The 22,708-nt window shown below is 53.6% G+C and overlaps 7 protein-coding genes across 7 annotated transcripts; 4 read left to right on the top strand and 3 right to left on the bottom strand.

Moving 5' to 3' along the window:
• Positions 1-33: 33 nt before the first annotated feature.
• CTAM01_01973 (WD40 domain-containing protein) lies at positions 34-1,701 on the top strand (the record flags this gene model as incomplete). The annotated part of the gene is made up of 3 exons (XM_060518013.1): positions 34-58; positions 115-968; positions 1,030-1,701. 3 exons carry the CDS (start codon positions 34-36, stop codon positions 1,699-1,701), a joined length of 1,551 nt encoding a protein of 516 aa, XP_060387547.1.
• Positions 1,702-3,466: 1,765 nt separating this feature from the next.
• Positions 3,467-4,505, top strand: CTAM01_01974 (uncharacterized protein; the record flags this gene model as incomplete). Its single annotated transcript, XM_060518014.1, has 4 exons — positions 3,467-3,529; positions 3,584-3,668; positions 3,778-3,986; positions 4,050-4,505. The coding sequence occupies 4 exons, from the start codon at positions 3,467-3,469 to the stop codon at positions 4,503-4,505; spliced, it is 813 nt and encodes a 270-aa protein (XP_060387548.1).
• Positions 4,506-5,359: 854 nt separating this feature from the next.
• Positions 5,360-5,683, top strand: CTAM01_01975 (uncharacterized protein; the record flags this gene model as incomplete). The annotated part of the gene is made up of 2 exons (XM_060518015.1): positions 5,360-5,396; positions 5,451-5,683. The coding sequence occupies 2 exons, from the start codon at positions 5,360-5,362 to the stop codon at positions 5,681-5,683; spliced, it is 270 nt and encodes an 89-aa protein (XP_060387549.1).
• Positions 5,684-7,891: 2,208 nt separating this feature from the next.
• CTAM01_01976 (uncharacterized protein) lies at positions 7,892-14,226 on the bottom strand (the record flags this gene model as incomplete). Its single annotated transcript, XM_060518016.1, has 2 exons — positions 7,892-8,368; positions 8,437-14,226. The coding sequence occupies 2 exons, from the start codon at positions 14,224-14,226 to the stop codon at positions 7,892-7,894; spliced, it is 6,267 nt and encodes a 2,088-aa protein (XP_060387550.1).
• Positions 14,227-14,803: 577 nt separating this feature from the next.
• On the top strand, positions 14,804-15,871 carry CTAM01_01977 (uncharacterized protein; the record flags this gene model as incomplete). Its single annotated transcript, XM_060518017.1, has 3 exons — positions 14,804-15,068; positions 15,128-15,184; positions 15,255-15,871. The coding sequence occupies 3 exons, from the start codon at positions 14,804-14,806 to the stop codon at positions 15,869-15,871; spliced, it is 939 nt and encodes a 312-aa protein (XP_060387551.1).
• A 377-nt stretch (positions 15,872-16,248) lies between these two features.
• CTAM01_01978 (uncharacterized protein) lies at positions 16,249-16,623 on the bottom strand (the record flags this gene model as incomplete). Its single annotated transcript, XM_060518018.1, has 2 exons — positions 16,249-16,500; positions 16,594-16,623. The coding sequence occupies 2 exons, from the start codon at positions 16,621-16,623 to the stop codon at positions 16,249-16,251; spliced, it is 282 nt and encodes a 93-aa protein (XP_060387552.1).
• Positions 16,624-17,256: 633 nt separating this feature from the next.
• CTAM01_01979 (uncharacterized protein) lies at positions 17,257-19,209 on the bottom strand (the record flags this gene model as incomplete). The annotated part of the gene is made up of 1 exon (XM_060518019.1): positions 17,257-19,209. One exon carries the CDS (start codon positions 19,207-19,209, stop codon positions 17,257-17,259), a length of 1,953 nt encoding a protein of 650 aa, XP_060387553.1.
• Positions 19,210-22,708: the final 3,499 nt, after the last annotated feature.

Genomic DNA, 22,708 nt, shown 5'->3' on the forward strand with positions numbered 1-22,708 from the left:
CCCCAACACACAACTCCTTCAACTCCATGCATCATGCACTTTTCAAGGATCTTTAAATGTAAGGATCTCAGCGTCTTCTCATCCATCCTCTTCCCCAAGGCTTACCATCGACAGCATCGCCGCATTGCGCGTCAAGTCCTGATGGTAACCTGATTGCAACCTTGTCGCCCACCAGCGTCAGTGTACGGTCTGTCGAAACCCTCGAGACTATTCATAGCGTCAAATTACCGTCCAATGTCGGTCCTGCCTATGCTTTGCGCTGGTCACCTTCGTCAAGACGCATTCTCGCCTGCTTCTCTGACCAGGTTCTGATCTACTCAGCTTCGGGTCCAGGTTATCGTGGCGTCATACGAAACCCCGCAACCCCTAATCTGAAGCCTACCTTTGTTCAGTTTGGCGCTTCCGACACCGAGATCTTCATGTGCTCATCCTACGGCCTCAAGTTCTCCATCTTCGACCTGGCCACTTCGAGAACCACCGAGATCAGCAACCCAAAATTCCACCAAGCTAGTGTAGCTTCTCGTGGCTTTGCACTTCGCCCCGGCTCAGGACATTTGGCCATCCTCACACGCGTCGCCGGTAAAGATATCGCCAGTGTTCACCATCCCAAGACACGACAAGTCCTTCGCTCTTGGCAGCCCGATACTGTCGATGCTCAAGGACTGGCCTGGACCCCGGACGGCCGCTGGCTCCTTATGTGGGAGTCTGCGGCTCAAGGACACAAAATCCTGTTTTACACGCCCGACGGCCACCTCTTCAAGACGTGGTCTGGACCCTCACCTTGGGCCATCGAGGAGAAGCATTACGAACTCGGCGCTGGGGTAAAGCACTGTCAAGTCAGCCCGGACGGCGCTCGCATTGCAGTGTGCGACCACACTCGCAGTGTATGCGTTCTGGAAACCAAGTCCGCAGCCGAGTCGATGAGACTCGAACATCCTGCAACCATTACTCCGAGGGATACCGTTCAGGTGGGTGACACAACCTATCTTTGTGCAATAATTTTGGCGTAGACTAACACGAGGATGCCAGATCTGGCAAGAGGAGATCGCCATGACCCAATCAGGTTCACAGCACTCCTTTTCGCGCGCGACCCAGTCCGTATCTGCTCCGGGCCGAGCGAGCAACGGCATTGTCGACACCAAGCTAGCCCGCACTTTTTCCGTCTTTGATGCATCATCCAGTCTTTTAGCTACCACCTTGGAGGACTGCCCAAGCACTGTTTGGGTCTGGGATTTGGCGTCATCTGAACTGCGCGCCGTTCTCATCTTCCACAGTCAAATTTTGGCTTTCTCCTGGCACCCAAAACAGCGCGAAGTGCTCATGGTTACGTGCGAGGGAGACAACTACGCAGGTTTGGTGTTCGTCTGGGACCCCTTGTCCGACGGCCCGAAGACGGTTCACTTCAGAGGGCAGCTACCCGATGCCAAGGTGTTGGGCAAGCCCCAAGCATCGTGGCTCGACTGGACTGGCGATTCTGCCGTTCTCCTGCTGGGAGATAGCAAGCATCATCTCATGGCATCACTTGCGGAAGCTGAGGAGTCCGGAGCTCCATGGCAAGACGCGCAGCGCAATGATTTGACAATGACCACTGGCAAGGATGAGACGCAGATGGAGGCACCTGCACTGGACGATTTCGACGAGGATCTGTCCGGTCTAGACATGTCCGAGGTAGACGACACCTTCTCCTTCAAAAGGACTTGATCGATAGCAGCGCCACCACTTTGGTTCAAGACGGCTGCACCAGAAGCTTCCCCGACCAACCATCCGAAGACAAGCCCCAAACCTGCGGGTGTCACGCAGATCTTATTGGTTTCCCAGCTACCCGCGGCTGCGCGGTGGTGCAGCCGAGCGCGATGATGGATACAGCACCCGCACCGACTTGATGCAGAAAGTTGTGGTCATTTCCAAGCTCTAAGCATGCTGCTGCCGCAGCCACCTTGCGCAAACCATCCTCACGAGGAAGGACTGTCAGTGGTAAGCGTTCGCATCTCTTGCGGACAGCCGCAACATGGCTTGAAGGACAGGGCTTTACACGAAACTGTGCAAAATTCGTCTGCTCGTCGCTCGAACTCTGGTATTTACTGGCGCTCCTCTGGGGAATTTTTCATCATTCTGACAGGTTGACGTGGCTTACCAGCACCGCGCTTAGTGGATGTTGTCCTTCGCGGCTTCTCTCAACTGACGCCTATTTGCTTATTTGTATCGACTACCCGCAAGCCCAGGCTTTACAATGTGTTGGAGTTGCAGGCTACGTACAGCGGCACAGCATCGAACCAACTTACTGCAGGGGTCTATGATGGAACTTTCTCAGTCCGAGCCTGCTCCCCTCGAGTCTATCACTCGAACTTGCCATTGGCTGTAGATGATCAAGGGCAAAGGCTCAGAATGCATTCGGATTTTGATCAGCACTTTCAGCTGTTCATGGACCATCTGATAAACCGCTGGTCCCTGGTCATTGTTCCCAATGGTGTCCCTAGCTCCCTCTCCGGATCGGGACGAGTTAGTCGAAAAGGGAAGCCTTTCTGGCTATCATCGAGAAAAAATTGGAGCCCTGTTCACTCGTTTCTTTGGTTTCCAAGCAACTTAAGGGAGGAATCCTGTCTACTGCCGGGCTGCAGCTTACATCGCAGCCTCCAATGACCAGGTTCACGGCACATATTTTCGGATGACTCGATAATGATAGCAGCCGTCTTGCTCGACCCAACAACAGCCAAAGAGCTTATGCGCGCGATTGGTGACTGTGCCCAGAACAAGCTTGCATCAAGCCGGACCCCACATGGTGGCTGTCATTTTTACGATGCTACAAGGGAGGAGAACTCAATGGCACGATCTAATAGTAAATGAGCTGCATCACACCTTTTTCGTTGCGACGTTCTTTGGCGCCGCATGTACTGCGGGTATCGGTACCAGATCGTTGCTGACCCCATACCATGTCCGGTCGACCCATTCGGCCGACTCACCAGCGGATGTGTTGGTTGGCACAGACAAGGAAACCCCAAAGCGTAGCACATGGGTTCGGGTACCTAGGCCAGGACGACTACTTCCAACGAAGATGGAATGTCTGTCTGCCAAGTACCGGTTCAGACTGGGATAACCCGGGGGCAGCACTAGCAGAAATCTCCCTTTCCTCGAACTAAAGACAAGTATTTCTCTTCATTGGCCATGTTGTTCTCCGCGGTTTCTACGAGGAAACATGGAGGATGGAGAGAACTAGCCCAATATAAAAGACGAATTCCATTGTTCTCTCCTCACCACCTCAAATCATCACCTCCTTCCTTTGTTTGCCCGAATCGATTCGAGGAAGGCCAAGGCTTTGTGGTTCATCACTGGATCTTGTGTCCCACGAGATCCTGGCAGTGGTTGATTTTTCGTACCGTCACACAGCCACCAGTCAAAGTCAAGACGTTGGCGTCTAACGTTGGACAGAGCCCGTGCCAGGAGTTGGTTTCCGTCGTCCCGCATCAACATGCAACCGTACTTGGCTCGTCCCGGTCAGGAAACCGGAGTCTTTTACATACCTATAGCAAACGTTCGTGACACCGACTACACCGCAAATGAGCCGATACCCTGACAGACGAGACAGTTGCCTTTCGACACAAATTGGAGGCAATTCAAGGATTGGCTCCGCGAAGGTTGTGTGGTCGACCATGTTCAAATCTTTGGACCTAGTACGTCTGGCTGGATTAGGGTGTTGGGCCAACACAATTTCTATGGTGCCTGTGGTGGGTGTACCCGATCGGCTGGCGACGTCAAGCCATTCGCTAACACACATTCGAGATCGCCTGAAGGAGGGCGTGTTCCACGGCAGGCGGATCATGTTTGACGATCGCAACATGTCAAACCCCATCATGATAAAGGATGTTGAGGTCACCGAGAACTCAGCATCTACGCGCACGAGATCGCAAAGGCCTGAATACACAGATCCAAACTATCAGCAGACTAGCCCGTATTCGTATGATTCCTATCCTGAAGCATCGTATGTTCAGGTAAGACCATCGGCAAGACAATATCCCATAAAGAGAAGTTTACTGACGTTCCGTATCCTTTAGTGGGATCAGAATAGTTGTGGTTTTCGTCGAGACTACAGCACTCAACAGCCAGCCATGTTATATGCAGACGACGGTTTTAGTCCGGGCACGTACTCTACTTCCTCTGGCCAAACCGACACCACCTTCCAGACCCCAGGTACTGCAGGAAGCAATTCCGAAGCACTCGGCGTAAAGGACTGGAATAGCTACAAGAGCGAATCATGTTCCATCGGCGAAGGAATCACCGGAGGACAACCACAAAAGCCAGTGTCTCGTCCAAAGAAGAGCGGCGACCCGGCAAAAAAGAAGAGATCGACCGAGAAGTCCAAAGCATCGGCAACGCCCAACTCGAGTAGTAATCAGCCATCAGGCGATTCGTCATCTTCTCATCAATCGCAAGCATCAAAGAAACGCCCGTTGATTGCCGACGGTAGCACACGCCGTACTAAACCGGAGTCCAAGGAGAGAAAACAATGAAAGGAAGGCACTCTGCCAGTGCTTTCAGCCAGCGAACGCTCATCAAACGACTTGTCCCCAGGCGCTTGATGCGTTGTGCCTCTGTTGAGATGGAGTTTTTCTACTTAACTCTTGCATTTGCAAGACATTTATTGTGCTAGCTAGGACCGTCATACTTTCTTTCGGATCATGGTATTTAACGAAGCAGGCATTGTGGATTTTGTCGCCATCCGCTCATCGCCCGATGGCGCTTGGGGACCATTACCAATAATGTAATTGGAAGGAATCGGACAATTTTGGCAATTTGGTCGATTTGACTACTCCAACCCTCCCGATTGGACCTACAAGGCAAAGACGGGCGACTCGATGCATGTTGATTAAATCTCGTGATGGCCGAAACGAATCTTGAACGAACGAACAGCGTGTACGGCTCAGACGCAGCCTCGGGCCAAGCAACATCCAAGGGAGCCAACGCAGTCGTTACATCCTGCATCCTGCGCTAGACATAGCGACTGATGAAGTTTGGGGGCTCTGGTTGGTGGGATACCGAGATTGGTGACCCGGAGTAGCGAGTGAGAAGCACGCATCCAGATGCGGAACAGGGCTCACTGCCAACAGTCAAATCTCCCGGATCAAATACCTCCCACGAGTATCAACTCAGCCGACACTCGTTCAAGATACACGGAAGAGTAAAGATGGGGTGTTATCGGCTTCTAAATTGCTACAAAGCCCGGGTTGCGGCAGGCAATGCATCCCAAGGCGGCTGAAGTGCGTAATGACATACTCGTACAACCCTCGCCCGTGAACGGACTACAGAACCCCTCGGAATTTGAGCCGACGCCAGTCTAGTGGTAGTAACACGGGGCAGAGGTCTTATGCAGCCATCCGCCTTGTCAACTCCGCATCCATCGGGTACGTCGTAAAAGTGTGGAGGGCCGGCTTGGGAGAGGACTAACGTCTTCTAAGCCGTTAGGCTGATGAAAGCTTTTGTCTCACCTGCACGATCTATAACTACTCCTGATTCATCCTGTGAGGCGATCTCAAAGGGGAGGGCGAAAAAAGAAAGAAAAGAGAGCAAGATCACTGTGGAGGTAAAGCGACAGGCAGTGAAGGGAGCGAAGTGCTATGCATATGCCGCCCGACTCTACGTACATACGCCTGTATTATGCGGTCGCAGTCACGGAGCTGTGGACGCTTGAATCCGGTGACAACGTCCGCCTCCCCGACGACAAGTCCTCGGCCCCTCGGGTAACAAAAGGGATACATTTGGGAAAGCAATAGGAGAATGACGAACTGCCAGAATCTGATTCATCGAGACTTACGATCCGTCACCTCCTTCTCCTCACCTTGGCACACTAGCGAATGCCATACCGACCAAGGCCGTGCCGCAGCTGCCCACTTTCCACAAACCCGCATTTGATTCACGGCAGCTCCCGGAAAGAAGAGGTGGTGGTAGGGGATGCAGAACAGAGCCACCAGTGGCCCAGACAGATGATCTCCTTGGACCAAGCAAGCAAACATGCACTTGGTTTTCTGCGCTACGGACCACCTGTTCATCTCGACAATAATGTAAGAAGGGGATCCCAGCACACCGTCTATGGCCTTTTGTTGGCGTATGAAAACCTGGTCCCGGTAATGGTGTAGCTGATTCGATGAGATGTGATAAGCCTCGTAGGATCTGGCCTCACTTTCCCTCCACCCCGGTTTCTCTCTTGTCTCTTGGATGGTCTTGGAAAACAGCCACGTCGCCAATACCCGCCGCGCGCTTGCGCATGGCTACATGCTGCGTGTTCCTCCATACCGCTACATCGGTACGGATACAAGCCTAGCCGGTGCTTCTGGACCGAGGCTAGGCAAGAGAAAGAAAAGCCTAGAGTGACGACATTGACTTCACCACACCAACACATCAAACTTGGGAGAGGGTTCATGCAACTACCTATGTATGTCTTCCACCTCGTTGGTCTCGGCTCCGGCCACGAACCCAGCCTGATCCTGGTAATGCTTTAGCAAACATCCAGAGCATATCCACGTTCCATTTGGTCCAGGAGACTGGGGAAATCCATGAGCACACATACTGGCAGTGGCCCAGATCCAGGCGCGCGAATCCAGAGAAGCAGGACCATATACGTCAAACGTACACTTGGAAACGTGTTCCTCAATTCCAAATCCCCATTCACTCCCGCCAAATTTCTGTCCGCCTGCTTCCCTCCACCGTTCATCCACCCGTTTGGAGACGAAGTATAGAGTCGACAAGTCCCCGGTCTCATGCCGATGAAATCGATGGCACGGCACGGGTTAGAGGGGGACGGGTGAGCGGTACGCGGTTACTTACCTGCATATACGCTGGCGTAAAAGCCTACATCTACTGTACGGTAAGACGGATTACATTTCTCCTTCTGCCTGCCTCCTGCTTCCTGTCTATCTAAGGTATCTCATGTAAGGGTACCTACTCTGTACGAAAACAGTGGCGTTTATGGTGGCCCGTTCCCAAAAGGAGAGCAATGATTAGCGAAATATTGTTGGGATATCTAGAAAACGAAGACGAGGAATTCGACGTGCGAAGGAGTCCGCTGTGTCCAGAGGCCATTCGACATAAGCTAGCCACCAGGAGAGAATTCGGGTTTCGGCCGAAGCATGGTGCTTTTAACGAAACGCCACACCTTTCTTGATTCTTGGTTCTGGACCCCTTTTCTGATTCTAGACCCCTCGAGACATAGAGAAGCCGTGAAACGTGACGTGATGTCTGTCCCTCCTCACCACCCTCTCTCTCCTCCTGCACGTAAACCACCACCACCACCACCATCGCCACCCTCTTTCTCGAAGGGGAAAAAGGAACACCAGCCGGCTCGCTGGAGAAGGCCCCAGGCCGGATGAGAATTATCAAATCACCTAGAACCCTTCCACGCCGGATGAGAAAGGACGGCGACCGACAGTAGCATACTTTCTTTTCCAAAACCGTGGATATGCGAGATCCGAGTTGACGGGATACGTTTATAATCCCTAGCCCCCCCCTGCCCTCTCCGGCAAGCGACATCTTCCATCCAGTATTCCGTAGTTCTGACACATCGCAACGAATAGGAAATCAGTAATCCCTAGGTGATGGGGGGACGGAAACACGAGGATCGGCCTATGGGCTTCGCCGGCATGTATTCTTGCTCTTTTGTAACAGTTACTTTTGAAAAACCTCTCCTTCTCTATTGCCTCAGGCTTCCTGCAGGGAAGTGTACCCGGCAGCAAGTCGCGTCTGTCTAATGCCATCTTCCCTCCCCCAATGCTACCACCCTCCCAACGCCGCATTCACCTCCAGTGTTTCTCCTCTTACTACGTATAACTCTGCTACTTCTCCTCGTCACGGACTCACGGATGGGGTGAACGACGAAAAGTAACCATAAAAACTTGATCACATATCACCCTCCAAAGTCCATCTTCAACGCGATGCTCGGCTGACCCGTCACCCCGCTCGCGGCCTGTTCCGTAGGCCCCTGCTGCCGTCCCCACCGGATGACCTCCTCCAAGAAGGCCTTTTGCCCGTCGCTCATGCTCGCCACGACGGTGCGGAACGCGTTCTGGTCAATGGCCGCCAGCTCCAGCAACCGTGCCGACGTGTCCCTGTAGCAGTCTTCGCCCTCCGAGGAGGCACGCGCGAGGCAGGTCGGCAGGACGAGCGCCATGGCAACGGGGACGCGGTCCCGGGGTACCACGCCGACGTACTGGCTCAGCGAGTGCGCAATCATGGAGCGGGCGTTCTCCGGGTCCTCTGGCGTCGTGTTGGTCACAAATGCGACGAGGCGCGGGAGGAGGTAGCGCGCAATGGTGTGGTCTGCCGGAGTAGGGTTGCCCTGCAGAAGCAGCGACCTGATACAGTTGGCAGCGATCTTGGCCGTCTAATGTTTCATCCGAATGTTAGTCACATATCTCGATGCGTTAAAGGGATCTTCAGATAACTACATACCATGCGATCCGTCAGGCAGTCGACCACCTCATCAAGGTATCTTGCCACAAGAGCATCGTTCGCCGCCAGGTGGTTCGTGCCGCCCGTAAATAGGATGGTGCTCGCGAGTAGACAATTCTTGACACAGGTGAGGGATGTTGGCACCTCTCGCTTCTGCGCGTTAAGGTAAATCGAAAGGAATCGGCGTAGGCAACCCTGCAGCTGTACATCCGTGGGTGACGGGCCGCTGCCGTCCTCGCCGCTGCTCGCCCTGCGGGATTTCGTCATACTCGTGACGAAGCGCTTGAGGGTGGGTAGCGACTGCGGAACGATGACCTCCTGACATCCGGGAGTCGCAAGGATGGTAGCCAGGATGTGAATGATACAGGCGTGAAGGTCGGTCTTGATGATGGAGGGGAAGACCTCGGCAGCATCAACGAGCGCATTTAGGGATGAGCGGATGAGAAGCACGGCTTCCTCAGTCATCTGGTGACGGCCGGGCTGGTTTGCCTCTGTGAGGTTGGGGAGCAGGCCAGCTAGGACCAGGACGATGATGCGTGTGAGCTCGAAAAGCTGATCAATGTCGTCTGACAGATCACCGTCATCGCCAGAGTCCTTCTTGCGTGCCGAGGGGTGGGAAACGCAGAGTGCCCTTGCAATCTCTACAATGACGCCTTGCACGTCGAGTCCTTCTGTCAACACCAGTCTGTCAAGCAAATCCATAGTCTCCGAGAAGATTGCCTCTCTGTAAATTGCATGACCAGATACACTCGGGTGGAGAATCTTCTTGAGGGCCTGCAGAATGGCCAGGTTCTGCTCTTGGGTGGCCAACGAGTCACTTTGACCCGGGCGCGTAGCTAGAGCCTCGAATGCGATTCCGAACAGGACGAAAAAGAACGCGACCGGCTCGTCGCGGTAGTTGATGTCAGGTCCCTTGGTGTGACCGTTCGTGCTCAGCCCCTCAGACTCCTTTCCATCGAGAGCATCAAACACAAACTCGCTGTCTTGTTCGATCAAGCTCGCAATAGCGTCGACAAGTTTAAGCCAGGACTCTTGATAGAACTTGAGCAGAGTCTCTCTGTTCAGAGCTGCGTAAATAGTATCGAGACTGCCAGACAATGAAGGGGGTCCAAGTGTCATTGAAATGTCAGGCTCGAAGCGCAACCGGGCAAACTCCCGCAGCGACTCCAGCCACAGCGGCGTCAATGTTCCAATGTGAGGCTTCAGCACATCGAGCAGGTACTTCTGCTCCGAGCTGGCCACCTGTAGCTCTGCCCAGGCCGAGAAGACGGACATCTTGACCATTACTTGCGCATTGGAGCTGAGGCCCTTCAGCTCGCCAATGCCAGCATTCTCGTTCTCCTTGGAGAAATTCTCCAGAGCAGAAACCAGAGTCTTGAGGATGCGACCCATTCTATCAACATCCGTAACGATGCCCGTGGCGATGAAGCCGGCACAGACGTTGACAGCCTCAGAAGCGAGCTCAGGAGACGAGTCCGCGGCGAAGGCAGGTGTGAGCGCGGAACTGATTTGGGCCTGGTACTGCTCGAGAAGCATGGCCTCATCAAAGTCAGGGTCAGGCGTCCTTCCAAACATCTTGAGGACTGCTCCGATGATCTTGAGACCCCAGACGCGTAGCTCCAGGACGCTAGACGTGGACGCGGAGAAGGCCATGCGGACGACATCACCAATCCTATTCTGGAGCGCTACCTGCGCAGCGGACTCGCCGTTCGTCATCACGTCCTTCGCAATGAGGACAAACATGTCGTTGATGCAGCTGATGGCAAACGTCGTAACTTGCCATCGGAGAGGCTCGACTTCAGCACCGGCCTTGTTATCTTGATCATCCTTCGCAGTGCCTGCAAAGCCAGCCACTTCTTCGTCTTGTAGATCCGGCAATCCGCCCGTCTTCTTGGGCCCGACGTCGGACTCTTCCTTGGCCTTGGCCCTAGTCATCTTGAGCACTGTCTGGAATCTTTGAAGCCAGAGGCCGGTATCAGTCAGACAAGTCTGTCGCATCCAATTCCTTAGGATGTTTCTGATACCATCATGTGTTGGCGCGGTATCAAGCACCAGCCACAGGTGATCTTCAAAGCCCTTCTCAGCAGCGTTGATCACGTCATTGGGGTTTCTCTTCATGATGTTGTATAAGCCATCGACGGCGACGTCGCGCAAGATCGGGTACTCCGATCTGAGATACTTCTGAAGTAGCTTGACGTAGTCCTCAAAATGCATGTAGCCAGGCGCGTAAAGTGACAGGTGCTCGAAACAACTCAGAGTGGCACGCTGCACCAGCAAGTCATCCTCCTCTTGAAGTTGGTTGACCAGGTTAAGGATAAGCTCTCTCGATTTGGTCGAGTCTTGCAGATCTGGGCCCAGAACATTGATGAGAGAGTCTACGCATCGTGTGATGGCGGCAGGGGTGGAGAGTTCCATTTCGAGGTTCATCGTAATGGCAGACGAGATTTCCGGGTGGTGCGTATCAGAGACGTAGAGTTGCGCCAGCATTCCGAGCGTGCTAGGCACATATCCGGCAAAGCTTAGTCCAGCCGCATCTGATGCCAGTGCGAGCGCCTCCAGGGCCCAGAAATGGACGGTGGGATGAGGATCATTGCAGAGAGACATGAGAATACCGAGAATAGTCTTCAAGTGGTAGCCCGCCGCCATGCCGCCGACCTTGGTTTGAATGGATCCGAGTGCCATGGCGCAGCCAGCTCGAGCGCTGGGCTCTCGGTTACTGACGATAGTGTCGACAAGGTACTTAATTTCGTGGTTGGTGAAGGCGTTACCGCAGGCATTGCAAAGCCTAGCAACCGCAGCATACCCAACGCTCCGGACATATTGGTCCCCATCAATAACGAAATCCCGCAGCATATCCTGTAGGAGCCTCTCCACGGCCAAATTGGTGACATTTCCAGGCGAAGATTGAGTCTCCTTCACCGCCACGCGCAACGTCGACAAGATGGCAACTGAGACATTGACATTCATAGCCGCCTTCCTTCCCGGGTCTCTCAACAGGGGACCGGCCGACATGAAGGTTCTGACCTGCTCAAGCACACTCTCTTGTACCTTAGGGGGCGTGAGTGGGAACACGAACGCGAACAGCTGGATAGCCATATTGATGACCTCCGTAGCTGGTGGGTCTGGATTCGTCGCCTCCGAGGCAGTGTCGCCGACGTACAAAAGAGATGCGTCATGTTCTAAAGTGCCGCAAACTGGCGACAACAATAATCTGTCAATGGCCTCCTCTGGGGTATCCTGTTCCAAGGGCGTTCCCTCTATTGAGTTGTCCTGCTGGCCAGGCAGGCTCTTGATTTTGAATCCGGAAATGAGACCTGTAATCCCGAACCCAGAGTTGTCGCCGACATCCCAAACAGTCTCGAACGTGGCCGCGGCATTGGCAATTGATGCACTGAGGGAGTTGACCGAGTAGTTTTCGGGGTCCGCAAACAGCGATATCGCGATTGTGAGGAGGTTGGATTGCAAAAGGGCCTCACTGCCACCAGCCGGGCTAAGGTTGACCAGCTTGATGTAGCATTGCAGAACCCGACGCTGCACCATCATATCGAGATCGTGAAGCTGCAATGCCGGCGTCAGCCTCTGCGCCACATCGTCGGTAGTCTTTCTCGCAGGCAGCGTTCGCAAGAATGCGGACGTGTTTTGGAGCATCGTTGCTATGCGTTTGGAGACATCGACAGTCAACAAGCGGTTGTTGAATTGCAGAAACGAGAGAATAGACCCCAGAGCACACTCTCTGACGTGGGTTAAGAAAGAAGCTTCTAAGAAACTCCGGTGCGCAGTGTTGTCTTTTGACAATGGCTTCGGAAGCGCATTCTTCCACAGAAGGAGCAACTGAGAAAGGTGAATCTTGACAAAATTCGGTCCGAGCGACATCAAACCACCGATGAGAATCCAGGCGACCTGGATTTGAGTACTCGAGACCCTCAACTCAGACTGACCGCTTGACTTGAGCAAGTTGGTAGCCATGGTCAGAACACGGCTGTTGATGTCAACGGAACCATGCAGAGGTCGCGCGGGGCTGGCACTTAGTGTTGCCGCCAAACCGTGGGCGAATCCTACGCATCGTCGAGGAGAGTTGCGGCCACTCGTCAATAGAGCTAGCTCTCTGCTCAAGCTGTTCATGCAAACCGACAAGCAGGGCAGGAGTTGCTGCGGGCAAGCCAGAACAAAAGCCTTCATACACGCCGAAGCATGCACCTGGACTGAATAGCTGGGGTGCTGGAGAACCTGTAAGAGGCCATCGCGGCAAGACTCGGCAAAGTTGTTGGCAGCGGATCCCAAGTTATTGATCAGCGCTGCCACAGCGCCGAGGGCGGCGATGAGAGTATGCTTCGACGGCTCGGGCCGCTCCGTCAGGGCTTGGGGATAGTTCTTCAGAATGTCATTGATAATCGACTTTGCCGCCGCAGTCTGCCCAGATTCGCCCAAGATCTTCTTTCCAATGATGTCCTGGAGGATTGTATCAACGATGCGCCTCGAGATGAGAAGACGGTAGCGGTTGTTGAGAATATTAGGCGCTCCCGAAATATCAATCGTCAAGCTTTCGAGGATCCTGAGGTAGTTCGCCTCCACAGTCTTCTCGCCCAGTTTTCTGAGCACCTTGCCATAACAGACGCCGATCGCGGCTCTCGCCCTGTTGGACGTCGGCATCTTGGCATACTGCGTGGATAGTATCTTGCCAATCTCCGCCAGAGACAGCGCAAGATCCTGCGTCCTCTTTCCACCAGGGGCAGGACTTCCAGGCCGCGACGTCGGCAGGTCGTCCTCGTCCGCAACAATGCTGGCTGCTGTACCTGTGCGCTTGAGGGGCTTTTTGGAAAACCTCTTGGACGCCTTTGATGTCATGGGAGCGCCTTCCGCCACTCCAGCCTCTGAGTACCCGCGGACCATGGCCTCGGCCAGCGCTTCCGCGGCTGCGTGCCTCACTTGCGATGACGATGAATTAACGACCTTCCAGATGGCAGCCTGCAGTTTCTCAAAGTCGCTAGAGTTCTCAAAGTACGGTGTGTGCCGAACCAGGGCTCTCAGGCAGCGGCACGCCGAAACGATGACGAGTGAGCCCTTGTCGCTAGTGCCGTAGCTGCGCGACTGCTTGAAGATATCCCTGGCGACGTTCTCGTCCACGCTTCCCTCCACCATTTTCACAATCTTGGCCAGGGACACAAAGACCGCAGCACGGAGGCCAGCATTGCTGGATGACGACTTGAGCAGCTTGATGAGCGTAGCGCAGGCCAACTGGTGAAGGCCTATGGCACTGTCACCGGCGGATACATAGACGTCTCCCAGGCACGCGACAGCAGCGTGCTTCGTGCGCGGGCCGGCGTCAGCCTTGGACTTGGCGCCTGAGATGATGCCAATTAGATCATTGATAGTCTCAAAGAGGAGCTTCCTGTCGCCATGGCCAAAGATGTGGGCGAGGCACTTTCCCAGATTGTTTCTGACGACTCGGCTCGGCTGCGGCGAGGGAAGGTTGATGATCTGGAAGATCTCCTTCTTGAGGTAGAACTGCTGGGCGGTGCAGTCGTCGGCGGGGAGGCTGAGGACGTGCTTGGAGAGTGTCGAGACAAAGGTCAGGAGGAAAAGCTCCTGTTGTTCGGCGGGGAGGGACTGCAGCTTCGAAACGTCGAGCTCGGGGGTCGATGTCGCTGACGAGTCTGCCGCGGTAGCTGTCGTTGCGGCTGGGGGTGGTTGTGGTTGTGGTGGTCCCGATGCAGCTGTCGATGGCCTGGGCGAGGCAGCTGCTTGCGCGTGGTCCCCGTTGGAGCCATTGGGGGCTCCTGTCGACGACATTGGGGACGACGGGGAGGTTGTGTGTGAAGTTACGCCGTCGAGCGCACACACTTGGGGGGAGTTCTGGTGTTTTGTTCAATGGATGCTGTTGTTCCCTTTTCGTCGGATGTGTTGTCGAAGGGTGGGATGGGTTATTGGGGACAGGTTGAGGGACAGGACAGGCATGCGGTCAGGTACAGGATGGCTCAAGGTGAGCCCCATGGAATTAGGGGCGGCTACCCCCCTGCGGGTCTGTCCCAAGCTCTCCATCAGGGGGGAACGAGAGCCATGACATATCACTTTGAGGCGCCAGCTGTGGCTCAGCCGTACCACCTCAAAGTGTGAATTGTCAAAAGTCAAGGGTTTAACCAATAAGCAGCCACACATCAGACGGACCGGATGGGTCCACTTAATTTTCGAGGAAGCTCCGAGCTCCCAATCGCTCCCGCCCGTCCGTGTGGCAGAAAGTGTGTTCCGGTCAGAAACATGACATGAACCAGACAAGACATTGAAAGCTCCAGACTTTGGCCGCGAATCCGTTCTAGAGAACCCATAACCTACCGGCGAGATCGCCACATATACCCTTCCGTTATCAACCATGCGCCCGTTCGCCTTCGGCCCCGTCCGGACCATCGCATCGCGCATCGCCATCGTCGTCCCTCAAACCGCCATCCCAAGACCTCGAGCTCAGCCCACCACCACAACGTTCTGCTGCCAATGCCTGCGTCCGCTCTCGACGACGCCCGCCGCATTGAGCGGGCACAACAAGTGGTCCAAGATCAAGCACAAGAAGGGCGCCGCCGACGCGCAAAAGAACAACATGCGCAGCCAGCACTCCAAGACGATTGCCCTGTACTCTAGGCGTGCGTCCCACGTTGCACCACCGGCCCTTGCATCGCAAAAGCTTACGAATGCCACGTAGTACACGGAACCGACAACAACCCTCAACTCGTCACAGCAGTCGCAAATGCGAAGAAAGGTACCCCATTCACAAAAAGAAACCCGCATTCGTCCACAGAGCACACAAATTAGCTAACCCTCTGTCCAAGACGGCGTCCCCAAAGCCGTAATCGACTCCGCCATCGCACGAGGTCAAGGCCGCTCCGCCTCAGGCGCCTCCCTCGAATCCCTCACCCTCGAAGCCATCCTCCCGCCCGGCGTCGCCCTCATAATCGAAGTCGAGACCGAGAGCAAGGCCCGCTCCCTCCAAGACCTCAAAGTCCTCGTCAAGAAACACAAGGGCACCGCCAACGCCGCCACTTTCTTCTTCACCCGCCTAGGCCGCGTCGTCTTTGCCGCAAAGGAAGGTGGTGCCCCCGTGGGTATCGACGACATTATGGACGACGCCATCGAGTGCGGCGCCGAGGACCTCGAGGCCGACGAGGAGGGCAACCTTGTCGTCTGGACGCAACCCAACATGACCAATGCCGTCGTCAATGGTGTGGGCCCCAAGTTTGAGCTCGAGCTGCTCAGCTCCGAAATCATCTGGAACGCAAACGAGGACACAAAGGTCAAGATTGACGAAGGACTCGAAGCCACGACGCTAAGCGAGCTTTTGGCCGCGCTACAGGAGTTCCCCGAGGTGCAGGCCGTGTACGGCAACCCCACGCGGGGCGACATCCCGGAGGAGCAGTGGTCCGGCATCGAGGAGAACCTCGACTCGTAGATATTGGGACTTATATACCCGACTCTTGGATGTTGATGTACATTTGTTGTAGGATACCATAATTTCGTGTACAACATGTAGAAAAAAAAACACATAATACAACTAGTGATAGAATCCTCAGAGGGGCGTTGTCGGGGGTGCAACCCGAGAATCCGAATCAACCCCCAGGAATGATATCCTTTCCGCCCAAAACTCCGCGTTAAATCGCACGACAAATTTCCCAAAGCCCAAGAACGTTCTTCTTTTGACCGCCCAAAACGCCTATATGATACAGCGCAAAATCTCGATCCGTTCGGACCCCTTCTCAAATGTTGAGTCCCGGGCGTGAATCGAAATCAAAATGTGCCTCTTCTCCGTCCATGAGTGACTAAACACCCTCATGACTGCTCCGCGTTCGAAGCCGCGGGGTTCTGCGCAGCCTGCGCAGCCTCCCTCTCCCTCTTGATCTCGTCAAACGCCCGCTGTCTCTTGGCCAGACGAATGTACTCGCTCTTGATCTCGTCGCGGTCAAAGGGGATCTTGTGCGAGTGCTCGGCCTTGGGCCAGAATTCGGGCACCGCGAATCGGTTGTCGAGGTTCGTGCCAAAGTAGTACATGACGCCGATCGGGAACATGACATACATGCCAAACTGTTGTGGTGGTGGCGCCATGTCAGTCAAGAGGTCTCTGAAGTCGTTGTGCAGGACGGGATCAATGGGGACAAGAACTCAATTGAATCTCACCTTGAAAACTTCGAGATTAAGGCCGCCCATTATGACTGTTTTGCGTGGTGATCGTGGGTTGTGGTGGTTGTGCAATTGGGAGTCGATGACGATGGCAAAGTTGACTCGCGGGATGATGGGATGGGAGCTCTTGCATTTGGCCCCAGCTGCACCACCTGGGAATCATCTGCAGCGGGATTGGACGTGCCCGGGGATTGGGCGGGAGAGTCGGAGGCTCGGCGCAGGTTTTTTCCACTTGCTCAGGTCCCGTCCGGGCTTTGGTGTGGGTCCCAAACAGCCCGATCTGACAGAGCCCGAGAGGAACCCCAATGCCGTGACCAGAACGAGGGTTGAGCCGACATCCACCCTTCACCATTCCATCAAATCAAGCAGTGCGAATGTATCCTCCTGTCTCTTTTCAACAGCCCGTAGGCGTTTGTTTTGTGGTTTATAAACTACCATGATGCGGGTATGCCATGTACGAATGATGCCTGTGCCACCGTCCTAGACCTTCCAAACCATCCTGCCAAAGGCCTCGGCATGCCACACCCTCCTAGTTGCCCAGCCATAATGCATCTAAACGCCGAAGCATAGTCTATGTACAGACTTCCGGAACTCTACAATTGGCCCATACCCGTAACATATACATAAACGGAGGGAAAAGAGCGCAGTGACGCGTTACCCTCATTGAGGTCGCTGCGCTGCTGCCCGTCTCTGACTCTGTGCTTCCTCCATCATCATTCGTTCCGTCAGACTTCGTGGAGTTCCCGAAAACAATGCCTGCCCGACACTGGCACGGTAACTGCTGAGATCCCCGTCGTCAACGCCGCTGCGTCCGTCCAGTCCTCCGATGAAGCTGCTGACATCGCCGAGCGATGCTGCCTGTTGGTATACGTCAGGGTTCTTCACAACAGGCATGATAACAGGGCGGCCTCTGAAAGATCCAACCGAGCCTGAAATGAGATGTGCCGGAATCGCTGGCTCAACTGGCTTCGGGATAGACACAGCAGGCGAGGTCGAGTATAGGGTCTGGGTAACTGGCCCATTCGACTCAGCTTCTTCCTCTTCCTCTTCTTCATCCTCCTCCTCCTGTATCGGAGCTGGTCGAGCTCGGGGCTTTGGTGGCGCACTAAGTCCTTCGAAATGGAACATATCATCGTCGTCATCGTCGTCGTCCAGCCCATCGTTTTGTGTCACCAACTTATCCTCGTTGTGCGACTCTGACTTGTCTCGAGTAGGGCTGTAAGGCGCAGTGGCCGTTCTAGTTGGTGAGCGTGATAACGGTGAAAGAATTGCTTTCTTGTTGGCAAAGGACTTTGGCTTTGCCATGGCGAGAAAGCCGTCATCCGAAGAGCTGCCGTCACTGTCCTCATCATCATCCCTCCGGCTGACTCTCTCTGGAGAAGCAGACCGCAATGGTTCGGGGGTTCGTTTGCGCTCGACCAAGGTGGTTTTTGGTGGTGATTGAGGTTTCGGGAGTGTTCCGATACTGTCGCTCGGTTGCAATGACGTTTCTGAATCCGATGTTGCCATACTACCATTTTCCTTATCCTGGGCTTCGGCATTTACAACGGTCCAAACTGTATTAGCATCCAAGGGAGCTCGAGAAAGAGCGCGAAGTGCTTGTGAAGAAGAGACTTTCTTTGGCGGCAGGCCGCTGTCGTCTTCGTCTGGGCCCAGCAAGGATTCGACGCTCATTGACTCATCTTCTGGTGGAGGCGGTGACCTCGAGTTGGCAAGGGTGTGCGACTGTACGAGGGACGGCTCCGATGACTGGGGTGAGGCTGTAGGCAGCACCTCTCCTCCTTCGAACTCGAAGCGCACTCGCCTAGGGCTGGCAGGTGGCTTGATTCCACTCGAGCTTCTTCTCAAGGCGCTGCGGCGCACCTTGGACTCGCTCTGCTCCGAAGCTCCAGAAGACGTCGTGTCATCAGTCGCCCGGCGTTCGTGGTTCGGCCTCTCAGGCGTCTGGGTCGCGGCGACCGACACCTGGATCGCAGGCTGCTCCCGAGTCTGACTGGACTTGCGACGACCCATGTCGTCTTGCGTAGTAGTAGCAGCAGAGGTTGAAGCTGGCGAGAGGATTGGTGACTGATTTGCTGCCGGAGCAGGAGTCTCGTGTGAGCTATCCAGCAGGGGCAGATAGCTTGGGGTGAAGAGACCGTGGAAACCCCTATCCCTTTCCCGGTCATAAACGCTGTCGGGTGAGGTTAGGGCAGCGGTGCCGGCATAGGGAAGGACGGATGGGGGCGTGGACGTGGATGTGGACGTAGAGGTGGACGATGGCGGCGGAGGTTCGCGGGGGTTGCCGGGATTGCTGTGGCCTTCGGTGAGGTTTTCGGTATCGTTGATAGACGGTGGTGGCGGCGGTGAGTCAGGCAGGTCAGTTTCTCGCAGGGGAGTTGTGAGACTCTGGCCGAGAGCAGGGCGTAGAGCTGAGTAGTTGTCGAAGGAAGCGGCAACTTGACGAGCAACCTCGGCTTTGGTGTGTTGTGGGATGTTTTGGAGCAGTTGGCGGGAGTATCTATGGAACTCGAGGGCCATGTCTTGGCGGTAGGCTGCAACCTTGTGGTCGAGGTCGGCTAGCTTCTGATGCAGGTCTCCGATGAGCCTCGTCGCATCGTCCATGTCAACCATGTCGCTCAAGGCCGGCAGAGGCAGCAACAGGAACTGCAAGACGGAGAGTGCCAGTGACAACGGTAGCGGTAGCGGCGACTAGGGGATAGACCGATACCTAGACGAACGAGGGTCAGGAATCGGGGCGTGGAGGTGGGCCAATGGGTTCCTGGGCGTGGGCATGACGCAAGGCGTCTGGGTCGAGGTTGCGGCGAAATGGTCGGCGGCGTCCAATGTTTGTTCGGGATGGGCGATTTACGGTTGCGTCCAGACCACAGGCACAGAGGCAGAGGCGCACAGGCGCAAAGGGTGTTGACAGAGACACACTGGGGTGGGCGGCGGCGGAAGGAGAGAAAGAGGTTCTGAGTACCTTGTTATCAAAGAAAGTTAATTCTTTCTAAGTTATAAGTATAAGAATACAGTTTTAATAAAATAGTATAATACTTACTTAGTACTTAAATTAAGATATTTTTTTAAGCTTATTATAAAAAAAAGATAACTATATTACTAACTACTTATTATTAAGGTCCGTAAGTAGTATTATAGCTTTAATTATTATAGTTTTAATTATAATAGCTTTGCTTATAATAAATAAAAAGTCTAGTTATAAGTTTTTTAAAAGCCTCTTATTAAGAGCTATAAGAGCTTTTAAATTAAGTTAAAATACTTATTAAAATATTAATAATTAAATTAACCTTATAATAACGACTTTAATAAAAGATTTAAAAAAAAACGTTAGAATCCTCGCTATTATTAAGTACGATTTATAAAGTATAGTAACGTAATTATAGAGTATTATTAATATATCTTATATTAAGAAGGGTATTATTAATATTAATAAAATAAATAGGGCCGTATTAATATAGTACCTTAGCTTCTTTTTATAGCTTAAGGATAATTATTTTAAATAGTATTAAAAATTTATTAAAAAGCTCTCTTAAGTACTTTAGTATATTTATTACTATTTTTATAATAGTAAGACTCCTAGTACTTATATATAAGAATAAGTTATTTATTTTTAAATAGTAATACTAGCTTATTAATAAGCTATTAAAACTGCGATTTTAGCGATCCTTTAACGAGGGAGAGGGTAGAATAGAGGAAAGGATAGGAGACTTATGAAAAGGGTTGAGGTTAAATAGTGCGGAATTCGAGGGTAGGGTAGCGTTTATATGTACTGCAGTAATCCTCTAGTAATGCAAAACGATGGAGTTAAACAGTGAGAGAGAGAAAGAGGTTCAGGTTGCAGATGAACGCGTTTGGGGAATGTTTCTCTGTGTGCGAATGTGTGTGGTTGTGTGGTGTGCGGTGCTCTGTGTGTGTGCGTGTGTCTCTCTTCCCCGCGGAGAGAGATGATCAATAGGAAAGTCGGGGGCCCGGGGAGGGGTGTGTGGATTGGATTGTGGTCTCGGATCAGGCCAGAATCTGAGGTAAATAGAAAAGATTAGATAAAAACCTGCCAGGACTGGGCAAGACAACAACCTGGACTGGACAAGTCAATCCAAGCGAGACCCAAAGGTAAGACCAGACTGGAGGGATACTGCGTAGGTGCCTTGTCTGCGGGAGTTTGTGCAGAAAGACACGAGAGATGAATTGTGCATGGGGAGTCAAGCGCGTGGTGGGTGTGCGTGTGTTGTGTGTGTGGTCGGTCCAAAGCGGCCGATGTGCAAATGTGCAAATCCAATGTGCGATGGATGTGGGTTAATTCTTTTGGGCGGTACAGGAGCAGGACCCGGGAGTGCCAATCTGCAAGTATCTCTGTGGTGGTTGTGGCGGGAATATGTACTTGTGAGGCCTAGAACACCCTCAAAGATGGTGTCCCCGATCCCCGCTGTCTGGATTTTGGGTCGGGTCGGATGCGTGGTTCACCATCGAAAAGGAAGACGTGGGACATGGCCTTTTGGGAGGTTCCGCCCCTCTGTCTCCCCCCCGTCTCTCTGCAATGGAAAGCCAAATGGAATCTTTTTGGGTGGGCGCTCGCGCGGGCTTCCGATTCTTGGAATCTCGGGGTGGGCGGCAGGTACGTACCGGCATTGCCAAGCAGACAGGGGTGATTAAGGCAGGTAGCCCCCCCCTTCCTCTTCTCCTTCCCCTTGCCCTCCCACGCCTGCCTCGTCCCTTACAACCTACTGCAGTAAGTCCCCTCTAAGTTGGAAAGAGTCAAGCCTTGCAGTCGCTCTTGCCTCTCAAGAGTCAAGCCCGGGGCATGAAAACCCCTCAGAGAGCTGGTTGTCTGCCGGGCTGCTTCTTTCTCGGTGCTGATGGTCTGCGCCTGCTTTCGTATTATGCAATACTGATCCCACGCATCGTTTGACCCTCGACGTTGGACGTTGGACGCCTCATGTCATTCGGGTGTCAACGGCGCTTTCCTCACCGAACCATACATCGAATTGCTTCTTGAAGACAGGCACGTGGCCATTCTCCCCCAGAACATGTTTAATTTGCTCATTGCTTTTTCTCTTTTCTCATCTCAAACCACGCAACCTGGGAGTCGGAACCCGGCAGCTGCAGGCACTTTGTGCTACTTACATGACCGGACCTGAGAGTCTGAGAGTCTGAACGGTTGAATGCCTAGTCCAACTCCATCAGACTCCATCCACCGTCGGCCACCCCGTCCCGTCTCGCTGCATTCTACCCTAGCACTGACATGCATATGGAAATCTCTTCATGTGCCTTTCTATCACTCAGTTATGCCATGAGCTGTCTTCTCTGTCACACCTCACTGGTCCGACAGGCTCGTGTTCTGGCTCCTACCAAGTCGCATTAGGTTTTCAGTGGTTCAAGCCTCCCAAAAACCGCCGATCCCCGTTCAGCATCAGACTTGGACTAAGTACTCTCAGCTCCGCAATGGCACTGCGCTGGCCATGACATTGGCACCCTGACCTGACAATCCATCAAGAAGGCCAAAAACTCAACTCAATCCATAGCCTAGCAGCAACTGTCGCAACGATTGCTGCAACCCTCGAGCTAACAACCGATCTCGGCACCCGGCAATGCCCTTCTCAACGTCTACTCACGAATCCGCAATCAATCAAAGCCTCTCGTGGCTTGTCGTGTATTGCGGCCATGGTTGGGCATGATGGGCGGTTACGAACTGTGGGTCATTCCATGACACTTACACGCGCTTACAGGTCACCCTCTCGAGACGGCCGCTCACAAACACAAATCGCAAGTTGCCAAACTGCTCCAGCAAACTATTATGCAGTATCCCCGAGAACGACATCAATTTGGCTCTAGCTTTCGCTGATAACGCGGGGTCTGTTTTGGATGAAGTTGTGTTTGACTTATCTTGCCTATCCTTCAGACGAGAAGCCGCGCAACACCCCTCCAACACAAAGAAGAGCGGCGTCCATTGGCAGGCTTCACCGTTGTACAACTCGAAAAAACGAGGGGGCACATCGACGTCAAAGGTCATTGACGAAGAAAGGCCCCACGACGGGACAAGGTCGCCAGCATGGATGGGGGTGAGAAGGTGGGAAGCATAGAATTTGACTTTCCGACATACTTTCCTAGACACCTC

This window comes from Colletotrichum tamarilloi (assembly GCF_030869305.1).
Source record: "Colletotrichum tamarilloi strain Tom-12 chromosome Unknown Scaffold_4.1, whole genome shotgun sequence".
Lineage (NCBI taxonomy): Eukaryota > Fungi > Ascomycota > Sordariomycetes > Glomerellales > Glomerellaceae > Colletotrichum > Colletotrichum tamarilloi.